This window comes from Gavia stellata, chromosome 2 (genome assembly GCF_030936135.1).
Source record: "Gavia stellata isolate bGavSte3 chromosome 2, bGavSte3.hap2, whole genome shotgun sequence".
NCBI classification, from domain to species: domain Eukaryota; kingdom Metazoa; phylum Chordata; class Aves; order Gaviiformes; family Gaviidae; genus Gavia; species Gavia stellata.
In genome coordinates, this window is record NC_082595.1 from 6,009,413 (window position 1) to 6,027,358 (window position 17,946).

A 17,946-nucleotide genomic window follows, 5' to 3' on the forward strand; every position below is an offset into this window, starting at 1 on the left:
AGGAGGGAGAAACCCAGAAGGCAAAGTGGAAACTTGCTAAGCAGATAGGTGCAAATGATCAATTACTTTTTCCCTTCCACAAGTAACTTATTGCTTAAGGCTCTCATCCACAGCCACTTTTTTCTCAACCCTTCTTCCCTCATCCGCTAGTGGTTTTCACCTCTTTAAATACATTGATTTAAATGAGTAGGTTAGATATGAAGCAATCATAGCAGTTTTCGGTCTCAAAGGTGAAATAAGCAGCCGTATTCAAGACTATTTCTAACTAAATAAACGTCTCTAAGGAAAAAGAATATGACTATAAATGCCCTTTCTGAAAATTATGAGGTTCAAGTCTCTTTTCTTTATTATATTTCTCGTAATAGTTCAAAAATCTGGTTACCACCTAAATGTTACTCATCGCGTAAAAGATCATGTATAAAAACTTTGAAAAAGATAGGAAGATATGAAACAGCTGCAACAGATGAAGAAAGATTATTGGTTTAATGGAGGAATATCTGGAAATGCATTTTTTAATTATAGTATTTGGAATCTGACCAAGTGTTTTACCACAGTAGCAGAATCAAATAGAAATATCCCTTTATCACCTGGAAGAGTTTGCTGTGGACATAGTCTGAGAATTACCGCCTTAAGTAATTTGAAAAGCTCAGTTGATTAAAAAGGTGACCTTTAGTCTCAATGCAAACTTGTTTAATTGCAGAACTAGCTTTTTAGCAAGAGAAGAGTAGTAAGTTAAAAAAAATCATTACAGATACAAGGGATTAAGATTTTCAAAATAACGTACTTTTTACTTATAAAAACTTTTTTCCACATTTCTGATTTCCCACATTTTCTGTCCTTTTTTTAATAATGTGTAAAGAAATTTCTAAAATTATTCTAAACCATCTGAATTTGCTGGTAGAAGTAAAATACTCCCATGGTAACATGAATCTCCATAACATGGCTGTAACCCAGAAGCCTGAATTTTGATTTTGTATGCATACCTACATCGTATTTGCACTGCCGAAATTATTACATAACAGATGTTAAGGCTCATTTGAAATTACTAAGAGCAATTAAAGCAATACAGTGTAACTGTTAAAGAATTCCAAGGAATTTCATCAGAAAGAACCAGCACCTGGAGCCTTCCTTTTCACTCTCTTGTTTTCTTTTTGTAATGCCTCTTCTTTTCTCATTGGTTTTCCATTAGTACTTTTGGGTCATTTAAAATGATGGGAACAACATTAATAAAACACTTCTCGAGCTTAAAGACAGATTGTATTTTCTCTCTGATATAGTATTTGTTTGCTGTCCTGGGACTTGTATCAGTGTTACTCATCAAATCTGTTTCTCAAGGAGATAAGTATGGGGGAAAGCAAGTGTAGAAATTACGAGAGTCCTCTCTCATCCTTATAATTACTTTAATTACTTTAAAACAGCAGCTAAAGTTTCCACAGAGATCAGGGCTTTATTATGCTCGGTGGAACTAGTTAGTGAACTTAAAAAATGTTCAAAATTGTAACTTTTTTCAGGCCATAGAGAACAAGCAAAACTCAAAAAAAGGATACCATGGAATACTGGAAATGACTGTGAGAATAGGGAAAATCTCTGTTAAGCTCCAAGAAGCTTCTGCAAAGCACGAAAGTAAAGGTGAATTATGTTTGAATTATTACTGAGTGCTAAAGATTCAGATGCCTCTGTCTAGAGGATTTAATAAGTAAAAAATGAAATAACTAAAAAAAAAGTTTCTAACAGTGCACTGAGGGCGGCACAGCTTCTGACCTCTCTATTTTGAACACAAACATTTATGAAAATCCACTAACTGGTGGTGCATAACATATGCCATATGACATTCCTGTTGAATAAAATGAGGAACTATTTAAATATCGCTTGCTGATTCATCTGAATTTGTCAGGCTCTTCTCAGAAAGAGAGGCAGTTGAGAAGATTTGTTTTATTTTTTGAAATCCTCTATCACTTCAACCATATAACACAAACAAAAAGCAGGAAAAGAACGAACTTCAGATGAATTCTTTCTTGAACAGCAGTCTTCAACTTGATATTCAGCACTACACAAAATCACACACAGGATCTTTCAGCCTGATCCTATAGTCATCTGTGCCAGCATAAATCCTGGAAAAATACACCAGGAAAAAGACTGTCTTAAAGCAAAACAGATGCTCATCTCTGTTGCATTTATTTTGTTTCACCAATTACAGCTGTGTTAGAGAGGAAAAAAAAAAACCACATTCACTGACAGCTAGCTCTATCAGTTTGGGGTTTTTTTGGTTTTTTCACAATCATATTGAAGACAAGAACCTGACTAGCTGAATGCTAATTATTTTGGGGGAAAAAAATGTTGAGAAGAATTTTCTTCTCAGGAAGTGCAGTTTCACCCAAAGGAGAATTCCTGTAAAAACAAAGGTATTTTAAAAACACTATTTGTCTTCATTTAAATTTGGTTTTTGCTTTATTTTTAATTTATATGAAGTTTTGCATAATATTTTAGATTTACTAGAATATGATTCTTGAAAGTTACTGATAGACAACAATTTGTTGTTATCAAAATCAAATATGTCAAAGTTTCTATATCTCAATTTTGGTTTTACAGAGTATATCTATATTTTCTTCAGGACAGAAACCTCTTCCAGACAGAGATGCAAAACACCACAGGGAAACTTAAATCAATTTACCATTGATACTGAGCTATCAATTAATCCAATATCAAACATTCGAATATTTAGCCCATAGATACTGAGGAAAATACATCAGTTTCTTCAAGCTTAGTTATATTTGGCTGCCCTGAGGTCCATAGCTGTATTAGAAGAAAGTCTTTCTTCTCTTAAGTTTCAGCTCCATATTCTCTAAATCAAGAGATAGTCACTGACTGGTATTTTGGGCTCCTTTACAACATATGTTATATAAGAAGCCTGACAGACTTAGCTCATCTTTACATTTGCAATTTTGGGGACTAGGTTGCTTAGCCATTTAGGCTGCAGTGATCTGTGGCAGCTCTGTGGGTTTTCAGAGTTGGCCATATAACACTGACGGTGCTGGTCTCAGTATTTTTCAAAGGAGTATTTTTAAAAAAAAAAAATTTCACTGTCACACACTGTTTAGAGCAGTACTTCCAGATCCTCATTTAGAGAGAATGATGGTGACTTGGCACATTACTGTTTCAGCTTAACACTGGTTAGATGGAAGAGGTTACTAATTATACAATAGCAATTAAGACATGGGGCTTTTCCTGGAGATTAATGACCAGCCAGCAGGAATTGTGCGCAAGGCTTTTAACCCCAGCCAGTCACTCACTGCATTGCAGCAGAATCAGATGCATTCTCTGAAGGATATTGCTTTTCAGAGTGACAAACATGGGTCTGCATACGAGTGCAGGGCTTTTTTGCTCACCTACAGGGTACATCTAGTAGCAGATAATGAAGCTATGAAGTAATTAATGAAAGGCAGATGCACACAGAAAGAAAAAAACACAAACCACAATACCCCCCCCCAAATACAGCTAATTATAGAAAAAACGGTTGAATGCTCTAACATGGATTTCAACTACTTTCATTCCTTTTAGAGATAAGATCAGATCTTTCACTGACTTAAATCACACACCACAGACACCTAAATTAGCATTTTAAATCAGAACGAGCTTGAGTATTTGCAGGGAGTCCCCCACTCATAACCATTTATTATGTGCTGGTTTAGGTCTTGAATGCATCATGGTGTGAGAAACTTGTTTTGCTTCTGGATGAAGCTGAAGCAGAAGCTTCTCCCTAATTCACGTCCCACATCATTGGAAAGCGGGAAGCTGAACCTACAGACAGAGAGAACTTAATGCTTATGCCCCACAAAATTGCTCAGCAACACTCTAAAAACCCCTCAGGTAATGTTCTTCAAAAAGATGATTATTGAAACTACCTTACCACTGCTGCTTACGCTTCCAAACTGACCCACAACAAATATCTGAGCTCTTCCTGGCCTTCAGGGTGCCTCATCCTTACTCACCTTCCTCCCCTTTGCGATCTACACCTGGTCCTGGTCTGGGTCCAGTCCTGGTCCTTCATTCTTATTGCTATTAATTTCTTTTCCTCGTCTATCTTGATTTTCTTTTTTTCTTTAAACTCAAAATAGGTACCTCTCTTCCCAGCAACATTTCTAAGGCAGTCTGACCTGTGGCTCCAAAATAAATCATCTGTACCTATCTGGCTGTGGAGGGAAGAGGCTGGGGCTTTACTAGCAGACGGACTGCCCTGAGGCAGTACCAAGAGGCGTCCAGGTGACTCGCTGCTGCTAGGCGCGAGAGGAAAATGGAGTGGTGCTCCTTCAAGTTTAGAAAAATGAAGGTGGAGTTTCTGAAGGCCCGAGACATTAACTACCAGACCAGTCCAGACTCCCTTACGTGGGTTTTGATGTCACTTTTGGAAGTGAGGACCCGACTGACCTGCCAGCCAGGGCGAACTCCTGGTTCCTCCATCCCAGGGTGTGCCCGGGGCGGCAGAGGGAGAAGGACAGCAGCTGTGTGAGGCTGCTGCCATCGTCGGGGGTCCTCTCTGATGGCTCGGCAGGAGGACATCCCTGAGCACTGAGGCACCAGTCCTGTACCCCAACCAGCATCCTGGCCGTGACATCCTTTTTTGTGCGATAACATGACATGGCTCACTAGGTGAACAAGTGGGTCAGAAAAGGAGACTGCTGTTATATTTAAATGTCATCTTCTTGTTGGTGGGAGCTGCTGGAAGTCTCTTCTGCATGGCAACTCTCTCATAATCCAGTCTCCAGGCCAGTAATGAGCAGTTTGCTCACTGTGAGGCAGAAAATTAAAGCCCACTGCAGCATTCACACCTGTGCACACACAGCCCATTCCCCTCCGCACGCCGCAGGCCCTGCCAGCGCTGGCATCAAAATGGCACAGGCGGCCGCCGCAGACCTCCTTCCTGCCCAGAACTGGAACAGCAATTTATGGTTGCCAGTTTTCCATTTATCTACCATGAGAACGGCCTGCCTGCTGAGGAGCAATTGCAGCGAACCATGGCTTACTCCACAGCTGTTCTGGCTGCTCTTTTCACTGTATGGGCATGGTGCCTCCGCTCTTACTAATCCGGAGGGCTGTGCGGCCACTGCGCATTACAGATTTTCCTACGGGTCAGGCTGGTCTCCTCTTTAACAGCGTTTCTGCCCACGCTGTCCCCCTACTTGCAGTTGTTTCTGGCGGCCACCCTGACCACTCGCTTGTCACCGCTGTGATGTGCTGTCACAGTAATGAAGCGTGACGTGAGGGATTCCGGCGACCCGTTCCCACACCATTTCCCAGCCCCGGCGGCCCGGCTGAGAGCACCCGTGCTTGCTGGGAGAAGGGAAAGGCAAGGAGAAGGGAAAGGCAGGGAGAAGGGAAAGGCAGGGAGAGGGGCCTGAAGCGGGGGGCAGAGGCCCGGTGTGAGGGGAGGCGGCTGCTGAGGGCTGAAGGAACAAGGCCTCGGGCCGGGGGGGGGCAAGGCCCGCATGGCAGGAAGGGCCCCCCCGCGAGGCCGGGCCTGAGGGAGGGAGGAACAGCTGCTGCGGCCCGGGAGAGGGGGGAAGAGGGCTGCCAGCGGCGCGGGGGCAGGTGCCCGGGAAGAGCTGCTGAGGGCTGGGAAACGCGGCTCCAGGCACACGGCACAGGCCGGGGCTCTGGGGAGGGGGATGAGGGCGGCCTGCAGAGGCCGGGCAGGAGGGGGAGGGCGGCCGAAGCCAAAGCTGCGGCGTGAGGGGAAGGCGCCAGCTGCTGAGGCGGAGCAGAGGCCAGGGAAGGAGCTGAAGGCAGAGGCTGGCTCTGGAGGAGTGGCAGAGGGGAAAGCATCCTGCCTGCAAGCCAGGGCGGAGGGCAGAGGCCTGGGAAGGAAAGGGATGCTCCCTTCAGCAAGGGCCGGAGGCTCCGCGGGGCAGAGCTAGACCGCTGCTGGGGGCGGGGGAGAGGCAGCAGGAGCCCAAACAGAGTCCTGGGAACACGGGGAGACAGCTGAAGTGGGATGGACGGGACGGCAACCCGAAAACAGAGGCTTTGGGGGATGAGGGGATAGACAGGGGCGAGGAGGAGTCGTCGTCAAAAGCCGTAGCCAAGGGGGAAGGAGCCAGTGACCACCCCGATGGAAGAGAAACAGGACCGAGAGAGAAACACTTTATCTTTGTATGAAGTAGTTAAATTGTTTTGTCTTCTACTGAAGTACTACCCAGACAGCCCACAGCTGGGTGCACGTCCAGCCTCCGCGGCCAGGAAGCGCTGGCTGCAGATGCCGGAGACCTCTCGGATGCTACAGCGGCTGCAGCATCCAGCCCTCAGGGTCGCTGCCCGGCTGAAAAGGCTCTCCCATGCTCCCAGAGAGGCTCTGCAATGCACAGCAGGCTTCAGTCGATCGCAGTCTGGCAGAGAGCTAGCTGAATTACACCTGGACATTACACCTCCGCTCTGCAGGCACACAGGGTGCAGTTCATCCCCGACACACCACTGTTGTTCCTGGTAAAGATGATGCACAGTTTTCCGGCACAGGGCTTCACCTTTGAAAGCACTGCACCCAGGTTAACCCATGTTCAGGGTATAACGTGATCTTGCCAGTCGGTGCCTGCGAACTTCAGTTTGGGACAGTGGCAGTGGCCTCTGTGCCTGTCACCAAACCATTTCCTTCCCCGAAGCTGGCCTCATGATCCCGAAGCAGCAACACGGGCAGCGGGAAAGCACAGTCATCAGACCAGGTCGCCTGTGCGTCTATACGTGGTCCAACTTCAGCTTGTGAAGGAGAGCAGGAGCTGGTGGTAGGCGGCAGGATTGTAGTGACATAAAAAGCTGTGAAAGGGGAAAGAGCTTCCACATTTAGCCTCGTACACGGTAGATACTGCCGTGGATACCAGTGTTGCTAAGCATGCTGCTTCCTAGGGAAATCTGTGCTTGTGGAAGCACAGGCTTGTGGGACTACTTTAATTTAAGGATAATATCAATGCGCCTTGTGGGAAGACGTATAACACTAAGCCAGGCCCATCCTAGATACTGCAGAGATGCAAAAAGCTCAACTATATCTACTTCAAGTCAATGTTTTGTTTTAATTACCACAGGGAAATTGCTAGTGTAGACCAGGCTGTCACTAAGTATAGCTGAAATGGAAATTAATGGAGCTAGATCTTTTTATCCAGGTGAGAATCTTGTCCGTTATTTGTAATGTTATTTATTACTTTCCCTATTTTACATGTTTTTGTATTAGTACTCTTCTGTTCCATTCTTCTTTGTAGCTTCTGTTGCATCCAAGTCCATACCTTTTCTTTCATCATCTTACACTTCTCCTTTCATCATCTTACACTTCTCCTTTCATACTCTTGCTCTCTAGGCATATGCAACTCCTTTTTTTCCCCTTCCCTGTATTACTTTTTTGCATATTTCCGCTGTGTTCTTAAATTCATTCTGTCCTTCTCCCATTTTTGTTCTCAGTCACATTTGCATCATTATGCCTTTTTTTCCACATACAATATGAAACTATGATGAAATAAGATAAACACAAATATGCTTATGTTCAAAATGAAGGAGGATATGGAATTTTCATGTGTATAGTGGAGCTATTCTCTTCTTTTCTTTGGTTGCCATTTAACATCACTGACAAAAATAAGTGAACATTTTTTTTGCCTTCCAGATGTCTGGCATTGAATTTCTTTTCCCATAAAACAGTTCTCCATGAGAACGACATCCCTAATCTCTACATAACTAATTCATTATTTTGTTCAGTTTTCAAAGGATATCATCAGTAATAAAAAGGAAGCATTGAAATTAGAAGCCACATTAAAAAGAAAAAGCCATTTTGTCTGCCTTCCTCTTTGTTAACACACTGTAGCCACTTGCCCCTCAACTCCTAACACTCCTGGGCTGTCAAAGTTATAATTTACTATTGATAGGTGTGAGCATATGCCTATGCACTTTTTCCTTTATTGGTTATACAACTTCTGCTGGCATCCAGAAAATGGATATTGAGAACAGAATGCTTGTCACTTCTCATCATTGTATTCAGTAATTCGCTCAGCAGCATTTAGCAGGTCTAGACAGAGCTAAAGCTAACCATTATCATTAGAATACAGAGATTTCACATGTTTATTGTTATGTTGTTTATGCTTTTTGATCAGCAAACACAATTAAATATCAAATCTTCCAGCAGAGCCCTAACACATTGTTATTTTCTTAAGTGGCACATTCATTCAAGACATGCTGATATCGAGGCCATGGATTAGTATTTCTGTAGCATAACAATAGCAGTGCTGATTCACTGTACTCCTTTTACTACTTTGGCATCTTTCAGCTATTTGTCTAAACAAGGTTTAGCTCACTAAATGTTCTGTTATGACAGAAACAATTCCCTACTAATTTCAAGAAAAAGGGATTGAGTGTGTGATATGTCCTTTTTAGGGATATTTCTGTCTCAAGTCCTTCAGTTAAAAAATGTTATGAAAGACAAATTGTTAGAGTCTGAGCCAATGTGGCTATAAAAAATAATCTTAAAAAATGACATATGTTTCTAACATAACAAGTTGTCAGCTTTTCCTAACTACTAACTCATTCAGATACTGTAGATATCTCTGAGTGTCTCTTTAGCTCTACCACATAAATTCAAAATGAAAACCTGCGTATGCAATGCTTTTAAAAGCTGGAGATAACCGATTCTCCTTTGCAGGTGAGTAAGAGATAGTCCCAAAGCGGTCAGAAAAACTAATGAATGTAAAGATATACTAACGGTTATGTCATTGTTAGGTAATATAACTTAGAGCTCCAGGCTTATGTGTGAAATGGTCAATAAGGTTCTCATTTCTTTAATACCTGCTGACTCCCAGAGGCTGTCGAGGCCCAAGCCATTTGGGCACTATAGCCCCCTTTTAAGTAAGTCAGCTGAAACAAGGCAGCCATGTAATAGCTTAATGTCAGTCTACATGTTCTGAAGAAGGGAAAGCAAGTTTCTTTTCTACTTTCTGATAGCTTCATGAGGAGAAGGTTACCTTTTTACTTGCCAGAAGCATTCATATATTTCATTTAAAAATTATGTGGCCATGATTTGGCTAACATATATGATATAAATCAGAAAATTATAGGCATAAAGATCCATTTTGGGTCAATTGATTTTGAAATGTTAGTGATTACATGTGAAAATGTGACACATGTTTCCGTATGTTTCATTCAAATCTTGTCTTTCAGTGCAAATCACAAATGCCTAAGGAAATCACTATTCAATAGTTAACAGGACCTATGCAGCGTCCCTCATGGAGTTTTTGCATCAACACAAGTGATAACTAAAATGTCCTGACATTAATTTATAAAGACACTGGCTTAAACATACTTATTGCATAAGGCTAAAACATAGGTAAATTATTTTCAACATAAACTTATACCAGAGGCTTCTGACTCTGATGAATTCTGTTGTTTTGTCCTTTTTTTTTTCCTTGTATTATGACTACAGCGAAATAGGGAATAAACGCATTACTGTGAAATCATCTGTAAGGACTATGAGGACTAGAGCTAGGGCTTTGCAGTTTGTACAAATGCCATCCTATCTGTTGCTGCCTGCCCATTGAAAAATCATAATCTTTGGGAGAGACAGGTCACTTCATTCACCTTGATACTATGTCTAGCTCCAGAAAAAGACCTCCACATAAATACCACAAGAAGTGCAAATACCTTGCATATGACATTGGCAGAAGAACATGTTCAGTAATATACTATGTTTTAAAGGATCTTCTCTCCAATGTTCTGCAACTGGAGCTGATACTTCAACTTAACTTCAAGGGAAAAATGTAAAGGCTTTTCTACAGCTTGCTTTCCCCCAGAAGAAAAATATGTCCCTTTCATCTTTGTATATGTTTATGTGTGTATGTGTTGACATGAGATGCACTTGCACATGTAGGTATAATTTATTCTAAAGGGAATTTTATATATATATATATATATATATATATATAAAAAATTTATTCAAAAAACAGGGCACTGGGGGTAAATGCCCTAGCCAGTAAACTATTGGTTCTGCAGGGATACAGCTCTCCAGTTCTAAACTAAGATGAGGATTATCTCTGATGAAATCTTTGTTGCAACTGACATGTTTCTGTGGGAGTATTTCATTAAAATTCTTAATAATTTTCTAATGATGAATCACTTCATTAAAAAAAATCCATTCAGCTTAGCTATGTATAAGCATATTTTAATCAGTAGGCATATTACAATAAGTTTGTGCTTCAAAACAAAAAAAACCTTCATGCTTTCCAAAGTGGATTTTCTATTAGTGTAGTACAGTAGTAGGGATCATCTAGAGATGCTGTAAAAGATGTGAGTGGTAAAGAGACACATTGTTTTCTGTTTTCTACACACCACATTTTCCTGAAGGCTGATTCCTGTTTCAGTTTTTAAGAGACCTTTAGTTATGAAAAAATTCAAATAAACCATTTTTTTTCACTTTCAAACTCTTGGACTTATATGATAGCTATTATCCTTCAAATTTCCTTTCCTTAAGAAATGACTGACTCAAATTGTTTGGCCTGTATTATATGGGAATAGGGGTTGCAGAGAGGTGGGTGTTGGTCTCTTCTCCCAAGTGACAAGTGATAGGACAAGAGGAAGTGGCCTCAAGTTGCACCAGGGGAGGTTTAGGGTGGATATTAGGAGAAATTTCTTTATGGAGAGAGCGGTGAAGCTTTTTTTTTTTTTTTTTTTTTTTTTCCTCCAGGTTGAACTTGATGATCTTACAGGTCTTTTCCAACCGTAGTGATTCTGTGGTGGAGTCACCATCACTGGAGGTGTTCAAAAAACGTGTAGACGTGGCACTGCGGGACATGGTTTAGTGGGCATGGTGGTGTTGGGTTGATGGTTGGACTTGATAATCTTACAGGTCTTTTCCAACCTTAATGATTCTGTGATTAGGTGATCACAGTCTAAGCACATATTTGGTGGCTCCAGATCATCATAGTGGTCAAACAGCAATTTAACGACTCTGAAGACAATCACCATTTTTTAAATCCAAGTAAGATCCCAGAAGCTGTATGCAACTTCTGCCTTTTTTCACCTCAGACACTTTTACTGAAGAGCTCTACAGTAGCTAAGAAGAGCTGTAACTTTGTTTACATGCATAAGTGCTCATTAAATTGCTGGATTGCAAGACTGTATAAATTATTTATCCCTATAGAGAAACAGGTTTTAGAATTCACAATTTAGAATAGGCTGTAATTCCCCTCTCATATATAGAGTCACTGATGTAATTAAAGGTTGAAGTAAAGAAGATCAAATGTTAAAAGGAAAAATGTGTTCCTTCACTCCTGAGCTTAGGCATGCAATGCTCTGCCATGCTTCCTTTCTTCGCTGATGATGCTGAAGGACCTTGACTATCTTCCTCCTTAATTACCTCAGGTTGGAAACAGAGTTTAGCCCATGTTTTTATTATGTTTTCTGTGCTAGGGGATAGATCATTCCCGTCCTTCTTTCTTTGACAATGAGAAAAGTTAGAATAAAAGAAAATCCTCAGTTTCCATGGGAAATGTTAGGTAAAGTGCCATTACAGCTAATGGAAGCTCTGTCATAAGGAGCTCCTCAGCTTCCTCTAGCTTCGGCCTCATGTCGGAATTACTTACCAGCTGAGCTAGGCTACCTGGTCTCCACATTGTCAAATGATGAAGATAAAATCTTTAGAGAGGGAAAGGCTAATATATCTCCTCATGAATTCTAATGACAGACAGTGTTTCCAAACCTTTGGTGATACCATTATATTCTTTATAGACTATAATCGATTTTTATGTCTCACAAAGAGGCAATCTGCAATTTATAAGCCACATCATTAGACCTTTTCTCATTGCTTTTATTTTCTTCTCGGTGATGTATAATGTGTTGCTAGGAAGGAAAATTGATTAATTCCTTACTTTTTGGCCTTGATTTTTGGAGTAATTTTGTTTTACTTCCTCAGCTATTTTGGTTCTAAAGAGGGAAAAAACCATCCCAAACCAAGCCGTATATTTTTGTTAATAGATCAGTTGGACCTCTCCATGGCTGTACTGATACAGTGGTAAAATGTAAGCAAAGTTACCCTTTTGACCACAGGTCCAAATGTGAATACCTCCAGAATCCGTTAGGATGAAATCGCCTTCACTTTATCTGCTGATCTTCACAGGCAATTGCATTTCATGGAAGTCCCGGGCAGCTGTCTATCTTGGAGAGTTTTCTACCCTCTGCAAAGCTGGTGGGGCTTCTCTGCCTGCACATTTGAACCTCACTTCAAAGGACAAGAAACAACAGCAGCTGCATTACAGAGCGTGCATTAGAAAACACACACTTCTGTATGGAATCCAAACTTAGGCACCCAAAATAGCTCCTGTAGGCAATTTAATTTAAACTTTTCCAATATAACTTGCATTCAGTTTTGTTTTCCGTCTGACTTCCAAGACATGAGAGATCTGTAATACTGCATATGTATTTCTTTTATGAACTGAATTAACAATTTTGAGCAGGAGGTCCTGGTGCTGTGCTGTTTCATTTGTGTCACCTTCTAGGTACATTTATAAGAAACTGTATCATATATATTTAATGAAGTTTATTCTGTATTACATTAGGTAGCATTACAACACACCACCATGCTAAGGCTATCTAAATGCCACCTAAGGAGACAGCAATAAAAAGAAGTTAAACGAAATTACTCCTTAAGGTAGAAAGAGTTTACTTCTTTGCACACAACTTCAAAGGTTTCACTGTGGGTGAGAAAGAAATCATTACAAGGAGTGGCCAAAGGCCAGAGACAGTGGTCTGAAGGAGAAAAATAGGCAAACAGTAAAGAAGAGGCAAAAATAAATAAACTGAATAAAGAAGAGTAAGCCCCTTGAATGGTAAACCCCTTAGTCAGGCCTTTATCAAAAACATGGGCTGGGGGGACAACTGGGAAGGCTGAAATGAAGAGCCCCACATCACTGAAAACTGGAAAGGACCACCACACAGGAAATGGAGAGATGGAAAAGGAATGATCTGTAAGAAACAGAAATGGGAAGAAATTGCAATAAGGAGAGAGGTGGGGCACTCAAGGAGATTGTAAAGGAATAAAATATTTCCTATAAACCCCTCAAAACTGTAGATACATCTGCAGTAAAATAGGCCACCTAAAACCAATTATGATTGCTATGTACATTTCCTTATCTTTATCACTGTGTTAAATATCATTCAATAAGGAATATGAGTAAGTCTGACTTAGTACAAGAATGAAGTATCTGAGGGAGGAAATTTTAGTGGAATGTGGTTCAACATCAAAAAAGAATCAGCAATGCAAATCAGACAATGTGATAACTGGGGAATGCTAAAAGGAAACTGCATGAGAATCTCAGACATCCTGTCATTTCTGGAAAATGTGATCAACAGAAGATGAGTATTATATTCATTAAAAAAAAAAAGAATAGTAGATAGTAACAGGTATATCTTCTTAAATTGGAATGGCACGTGACATAGAAGAGAAGGAGGATGTAATGCTCTGTAGTGAAATGAGTGCGGCTGACAGTCACAGAGATATCAACAGCAGATTGTAGAAGTGCTGAACAGACGATTACATAGCATTTTTTGGCACATGATTGTGAACAGAATCAATAGGAAGCCTATAGTCATAGACCACTAGCAGACTTAGCAAGACATTTCAACAAACGTTTACATTGACCTGAAGGGCCTTAGTGATGCTGTAGTGAAACCTGGACCAATTCATCTGGTATCCTCCTAGAACATGAAATTTGTGGCAGTTAAAATCCAAATTGGATCATTAGATTAACACAGATTGAAACCTCCTAGAGATACTGGTCTTGCACTATGTATAGAAACTACAGTCTTTCAAAATGTAGTTGTTCAATTCAGATTAATCACCTTTACACAGGTCCACGCTTCACATGATGCAAAGCCAAAACTAATTATTTTGCAGAAGTTTAGACTGAAATGAGGTCAAATGCCTTCTATTATGATAGACTTGTATCCTGATAGAAAGACCTGTTTGGTTGCTCTGATCCACAAATTCAGAAGTCTGAACCATCCTGTTTGGAAAAACAAGGCTTGAGAAAATGGAAAGTTATTGGACTTGTCCCTTTTGGGCTGCTTTATTTAATTCCTAAAGCCAAAGAAAAGAGAGAATGTGACACTAAGCAAAAGGAGCACAAACAAGAGGAATGAGAAAATAAAACTGAAGTGTATAGCTAGAAGAAGAGACAAATGTGAATTAAGGGGTGGGGGGAAAGCCCTTTTTTATTTGATAGAGAGCCAAATAAACATAAAGCAGAACAATCTTTGCCTATTCAGAGGTTAAGTTTCAGGATATCCTTTAAGAAAGTTTTACCCTATAGACCAGCCTTTCCAAGACAAGATAAATTCAAATTCTGACCTTAGCATTGCTGTCAATTAGTAGTTCTTGGTCACTACGTAAATAAAATGTGAAAGCACCTGTTCTGAGTAAAACAGTATATAGTCCAACTGCATCCTGCTGCTTTACTACTATTTTTTCACATCCTCCAGACTGGCCATATGGTTAGTTCATTTGATAATTTCCTCAGGAATGGCTACTCATTGAAATGGCCAGTTTGAAGGTCTTACCCCTTGGAGAGCTCTTGTACTGCACTTTCAGCAATCTCATCTCTTACAGAAGCATGAACCCTATTTTGCCACTTCGAAGAGCACACCCGAGTGGTAGATTTCCTTAATTTTCTTTGGCTTCTATATTGACCTTTAATCAACGAGCTTAAAACACCTCCTTCACTTTGTCACTCAGAAGTCTGGTGTATCTCCATAACAGGAGGCAGATACTTTTTTCTTTTTTTCATACAACTGCTTACACCAATTTTTATCTTTTCATAGCGCAAACATATCATATTCATTGAGAAATGCTCCACAAAGTGAAGTTCTTGTTTCAGTTTCACATGTATTGTGTAAGAATTCTCCTTTGAATGTTCTTTATTATGTGTAATTTGTAATTCTTTCATATGAAATTTTACTTTTGAATACACTTTCTCTGTAAATGGAACATAAATCCTTAGCTTGAGAACTATTTTTTCGGTGGAAAATTGTAATGGAGTTGCCACTGCAAGGTGTGTATCTACTAGGGTATTAAAAAAGCACTGTTAATAATGTAATGGGGTCTTTTAGAATTTCTTATTCTGCTGCTATTTCATTAACAAGAAATTATTCTCCAAAAAATAAACCCAGCTTCATTCAAACAAAAATACTCTGGCTTGTCAAAAAGAGAAGTGCAGGAAAATAATGTTCCTTTGTGGAGGTGCCAAATCAACAAGGTCCTTGTGGAAACAAACTAAAAAACCTTAGATCTTATCACTAGATCTAGGTGGGATACTGAAGAATAGAAAATGTGTGTCTACATTCCCTCAGCAAACTAGATAACTTCTCTCTTTCTTTCACACCCATGTACCAGAAGGAGTAATACAAATGCAAAGAACCATTAAGACAGCTTTCAAGCATTTGAGATCATGAGGGGCAAAAATGATGACAAATTTCTTTTGTCATTATTTGGCCCAAGAGAGCTCTCACGCGTCAGAACAGGCGAAACCATACCACCAATTCCAGACACAAATCACGTGAATGGCAAAATTCTCATGGATTTAAGTGCAATGAAGATTTTATACTAAAAATGTATTTAATACAGAACCCAGTAACCCATTAATTCTTCTATTTTGAATGCATTGGCTACAAGTCCATCAGGCTTACTACAGGCACAGAGAGAATGTGACGTCTCAAGAGGACTTAGGAAAAAAGATCTGTTCCTGAGCATACTTAGAAAGTTTTGACAGTCATGCTGTTTAAGTCAGGTAGCTCATGAAAGATTTTTATATAACAAAATTTCTAAAAGTACGATAAAATGATATTTCACCCAAGAATAACCTAATCCTCCTTAACATTTTTGCATAGGGATTAGAGCAAATAAAACCAAACCTGTTAGTGTTTTTACAAGAGACGGCAGTTCCAGGCAGAAATTGGGTATGACACACACATCCACTGACATTTAAAGAAGACTGAATTTAAAAAATCAAATTCAGTCCCCTAATATAAGAACTACAGGACTGAGATATCTGAAGTTTAGAACGTTATTATCAATTAATGGGTGAGTATAAAACCTTTAGGATTTTATTCTATCTCAGGTTGGTCCTTGGATGAAATTGCCCTGTGCAATTTATTACTCAGTGGAACTGAGAAGAGGACACAGAGTTTGTGCCAAGATAAACTAATCAGAGATTTATATATTTCATTGCTGACATGTGATTTAAACATAATTTGGTATTATTCGTAAAGGAATTTACAAAATCTCTTGATCAGAATTCAAAGTCCCAAATCTAATGACCATTCTACTATCTTTTTCACAGCTTGAAATCTACATATATTCTGAGGGCTTTTGAAGGAGGCACAAGGAAATCCTAAATAAACATATAATCTTATCTCTCTCACTGCCATGTTTTACGTAAATATCCTCAAATTCCTGCTGATGAATCGTGTCTGCTAAAACTATTCTATGACAAGGGTACAGAAATAACTTGACCCATTCCCCCAAACTCCAGACATTTTCTTTGTAAGCAAGCAATTTCAGTAGAATAAAAATGCAAGCCTTTTTTTTCCCCAAAGAAAGAAAAGAAGTGCTGTTTTAACATTTGCTGAAATAGAATTGCACTATAGTGTACCTTGCAAAATAGATTAAATAGAGAGGAAAAATTACTTTCGTATGTTTCCCCCCAAAGGAAATACATATTTTATACTATTCTAAGGAAACTGAACCTGTAGTCTCTTGTCCAAGACCATTATTGAAAATAGCTGATCTTGTTGTACTTTGAAGTACTTACAAAGGTAGCAACAGATTTTTGGCACATACAAACCTTATTAGCGAATTAAAAAAAATAAATAAAATTTGGATTTCTGGAATGTAACATTTTGAGAGAGATTAGTAGCTGTTTCAAAGTAACAGTAATTTATTTATTGTCCAGGAATGGTGTATTAGATACAACATAAACTAATTAAATGTGTACACTACCTCCAGCATACACAGCTATGAAAAGGAAAGACAAAGGAAAGGAGTGTGATGCACACGTAATGTAGTCTGGCAATGGACCATAGAAGAGATGGTATCTTATTTTTGAATATATTCTGCTATAGTTTAGCAATATTAGGAAATACCTATGTAATGTGTCAAATTGCTTCTCGGAGCTGGTATAGTAACCAAAGGCACAAAAGAACATTTGTCAGCAAATTCCTGTAGACGTCATGAGAGGTGAGTAAGTACACTGCGCTTTGGAAAAAAATCTCCCTCTGTTTACTCTGCACCTAGGAAAGCATCATAAAACCTTGTTATGTTTATGGCTATTTCCATTTAAAAATATGTTTGAGTACATGTGTAAATTATAATATAGATTTATTTGTTCCAGAGGTCAGAGTAATATTGCAGTCTTCAAAGCTACGGACTCTGTGTTTCCTCCCTACTTAGCGAAATTAAAATGTCAGAATAAAAAGATTTTTAAGATATAATAAACATTTTAGCACTGTTCTACTTGATAATATAGTATTTCAAATTCCAGTAATCTGTTCAGTGTTTTAGAATGACTGGTCCATTTACTATTGTTCTTCTTTTTGTATTTGCCATTAATGATGAAACATTTACTTTTATGACAGATAGCTAATACTTAACTTCTTCCTCCTTTAGTTAGGAGTTTACATGTTCAGTACATTTGCTCACAGATTTAAAGGTCTGAATTCTCCATGCTCCCTTCTGCAATCATAGACTTGCTGACATTTCATTTAGCCAAAGTGCTTTGCTCTCTCAAAAACACTTGTCATTCTACTGAAAATCGAACTGAAATTCAGAACATTGGGTCAGCACTCTGGATTGCTCATTCTGGGATTCTGTCTGTCGTTGGACAGAGCTTCTATGTAATCACTCTTTTCTTGTGATCCGATTTATTAGCCTTGCTTAGCTGT

The 17,946-nt window shown here is 39.5% G+C and overlaps 1 protein-coding gene across 22 annotated transcripts in view; it reads right to left on the reverse strand.

Moving 5' to 3' along the window:
- Positions 1–17,946, reverse strand: part of NRXN1 (neurexin 1) — a 740,438-nt gene that overhangs the window by 703,755 nt on the left and 18,737 nt on the right. For 4 of the 22 annotated variants that reach the window (XM_059835668.1, XM_059835678.1, XM_059835666.1 and 1 more), the window contains exon 2: positions 6,262–6,271. The exons of the other annotated variants lie outside the window; for them this stretch is intronic. In XM_059835668.1, the coding sequence (XP_059691651.1) occupies positions 6,262–6,271 (10 nt within the window). The remainder of the gene's footprint in view (positions 1–6,261; positions 6,272–17,946) is intronic. 22 annotated transcript variants of the gene reach the window in all.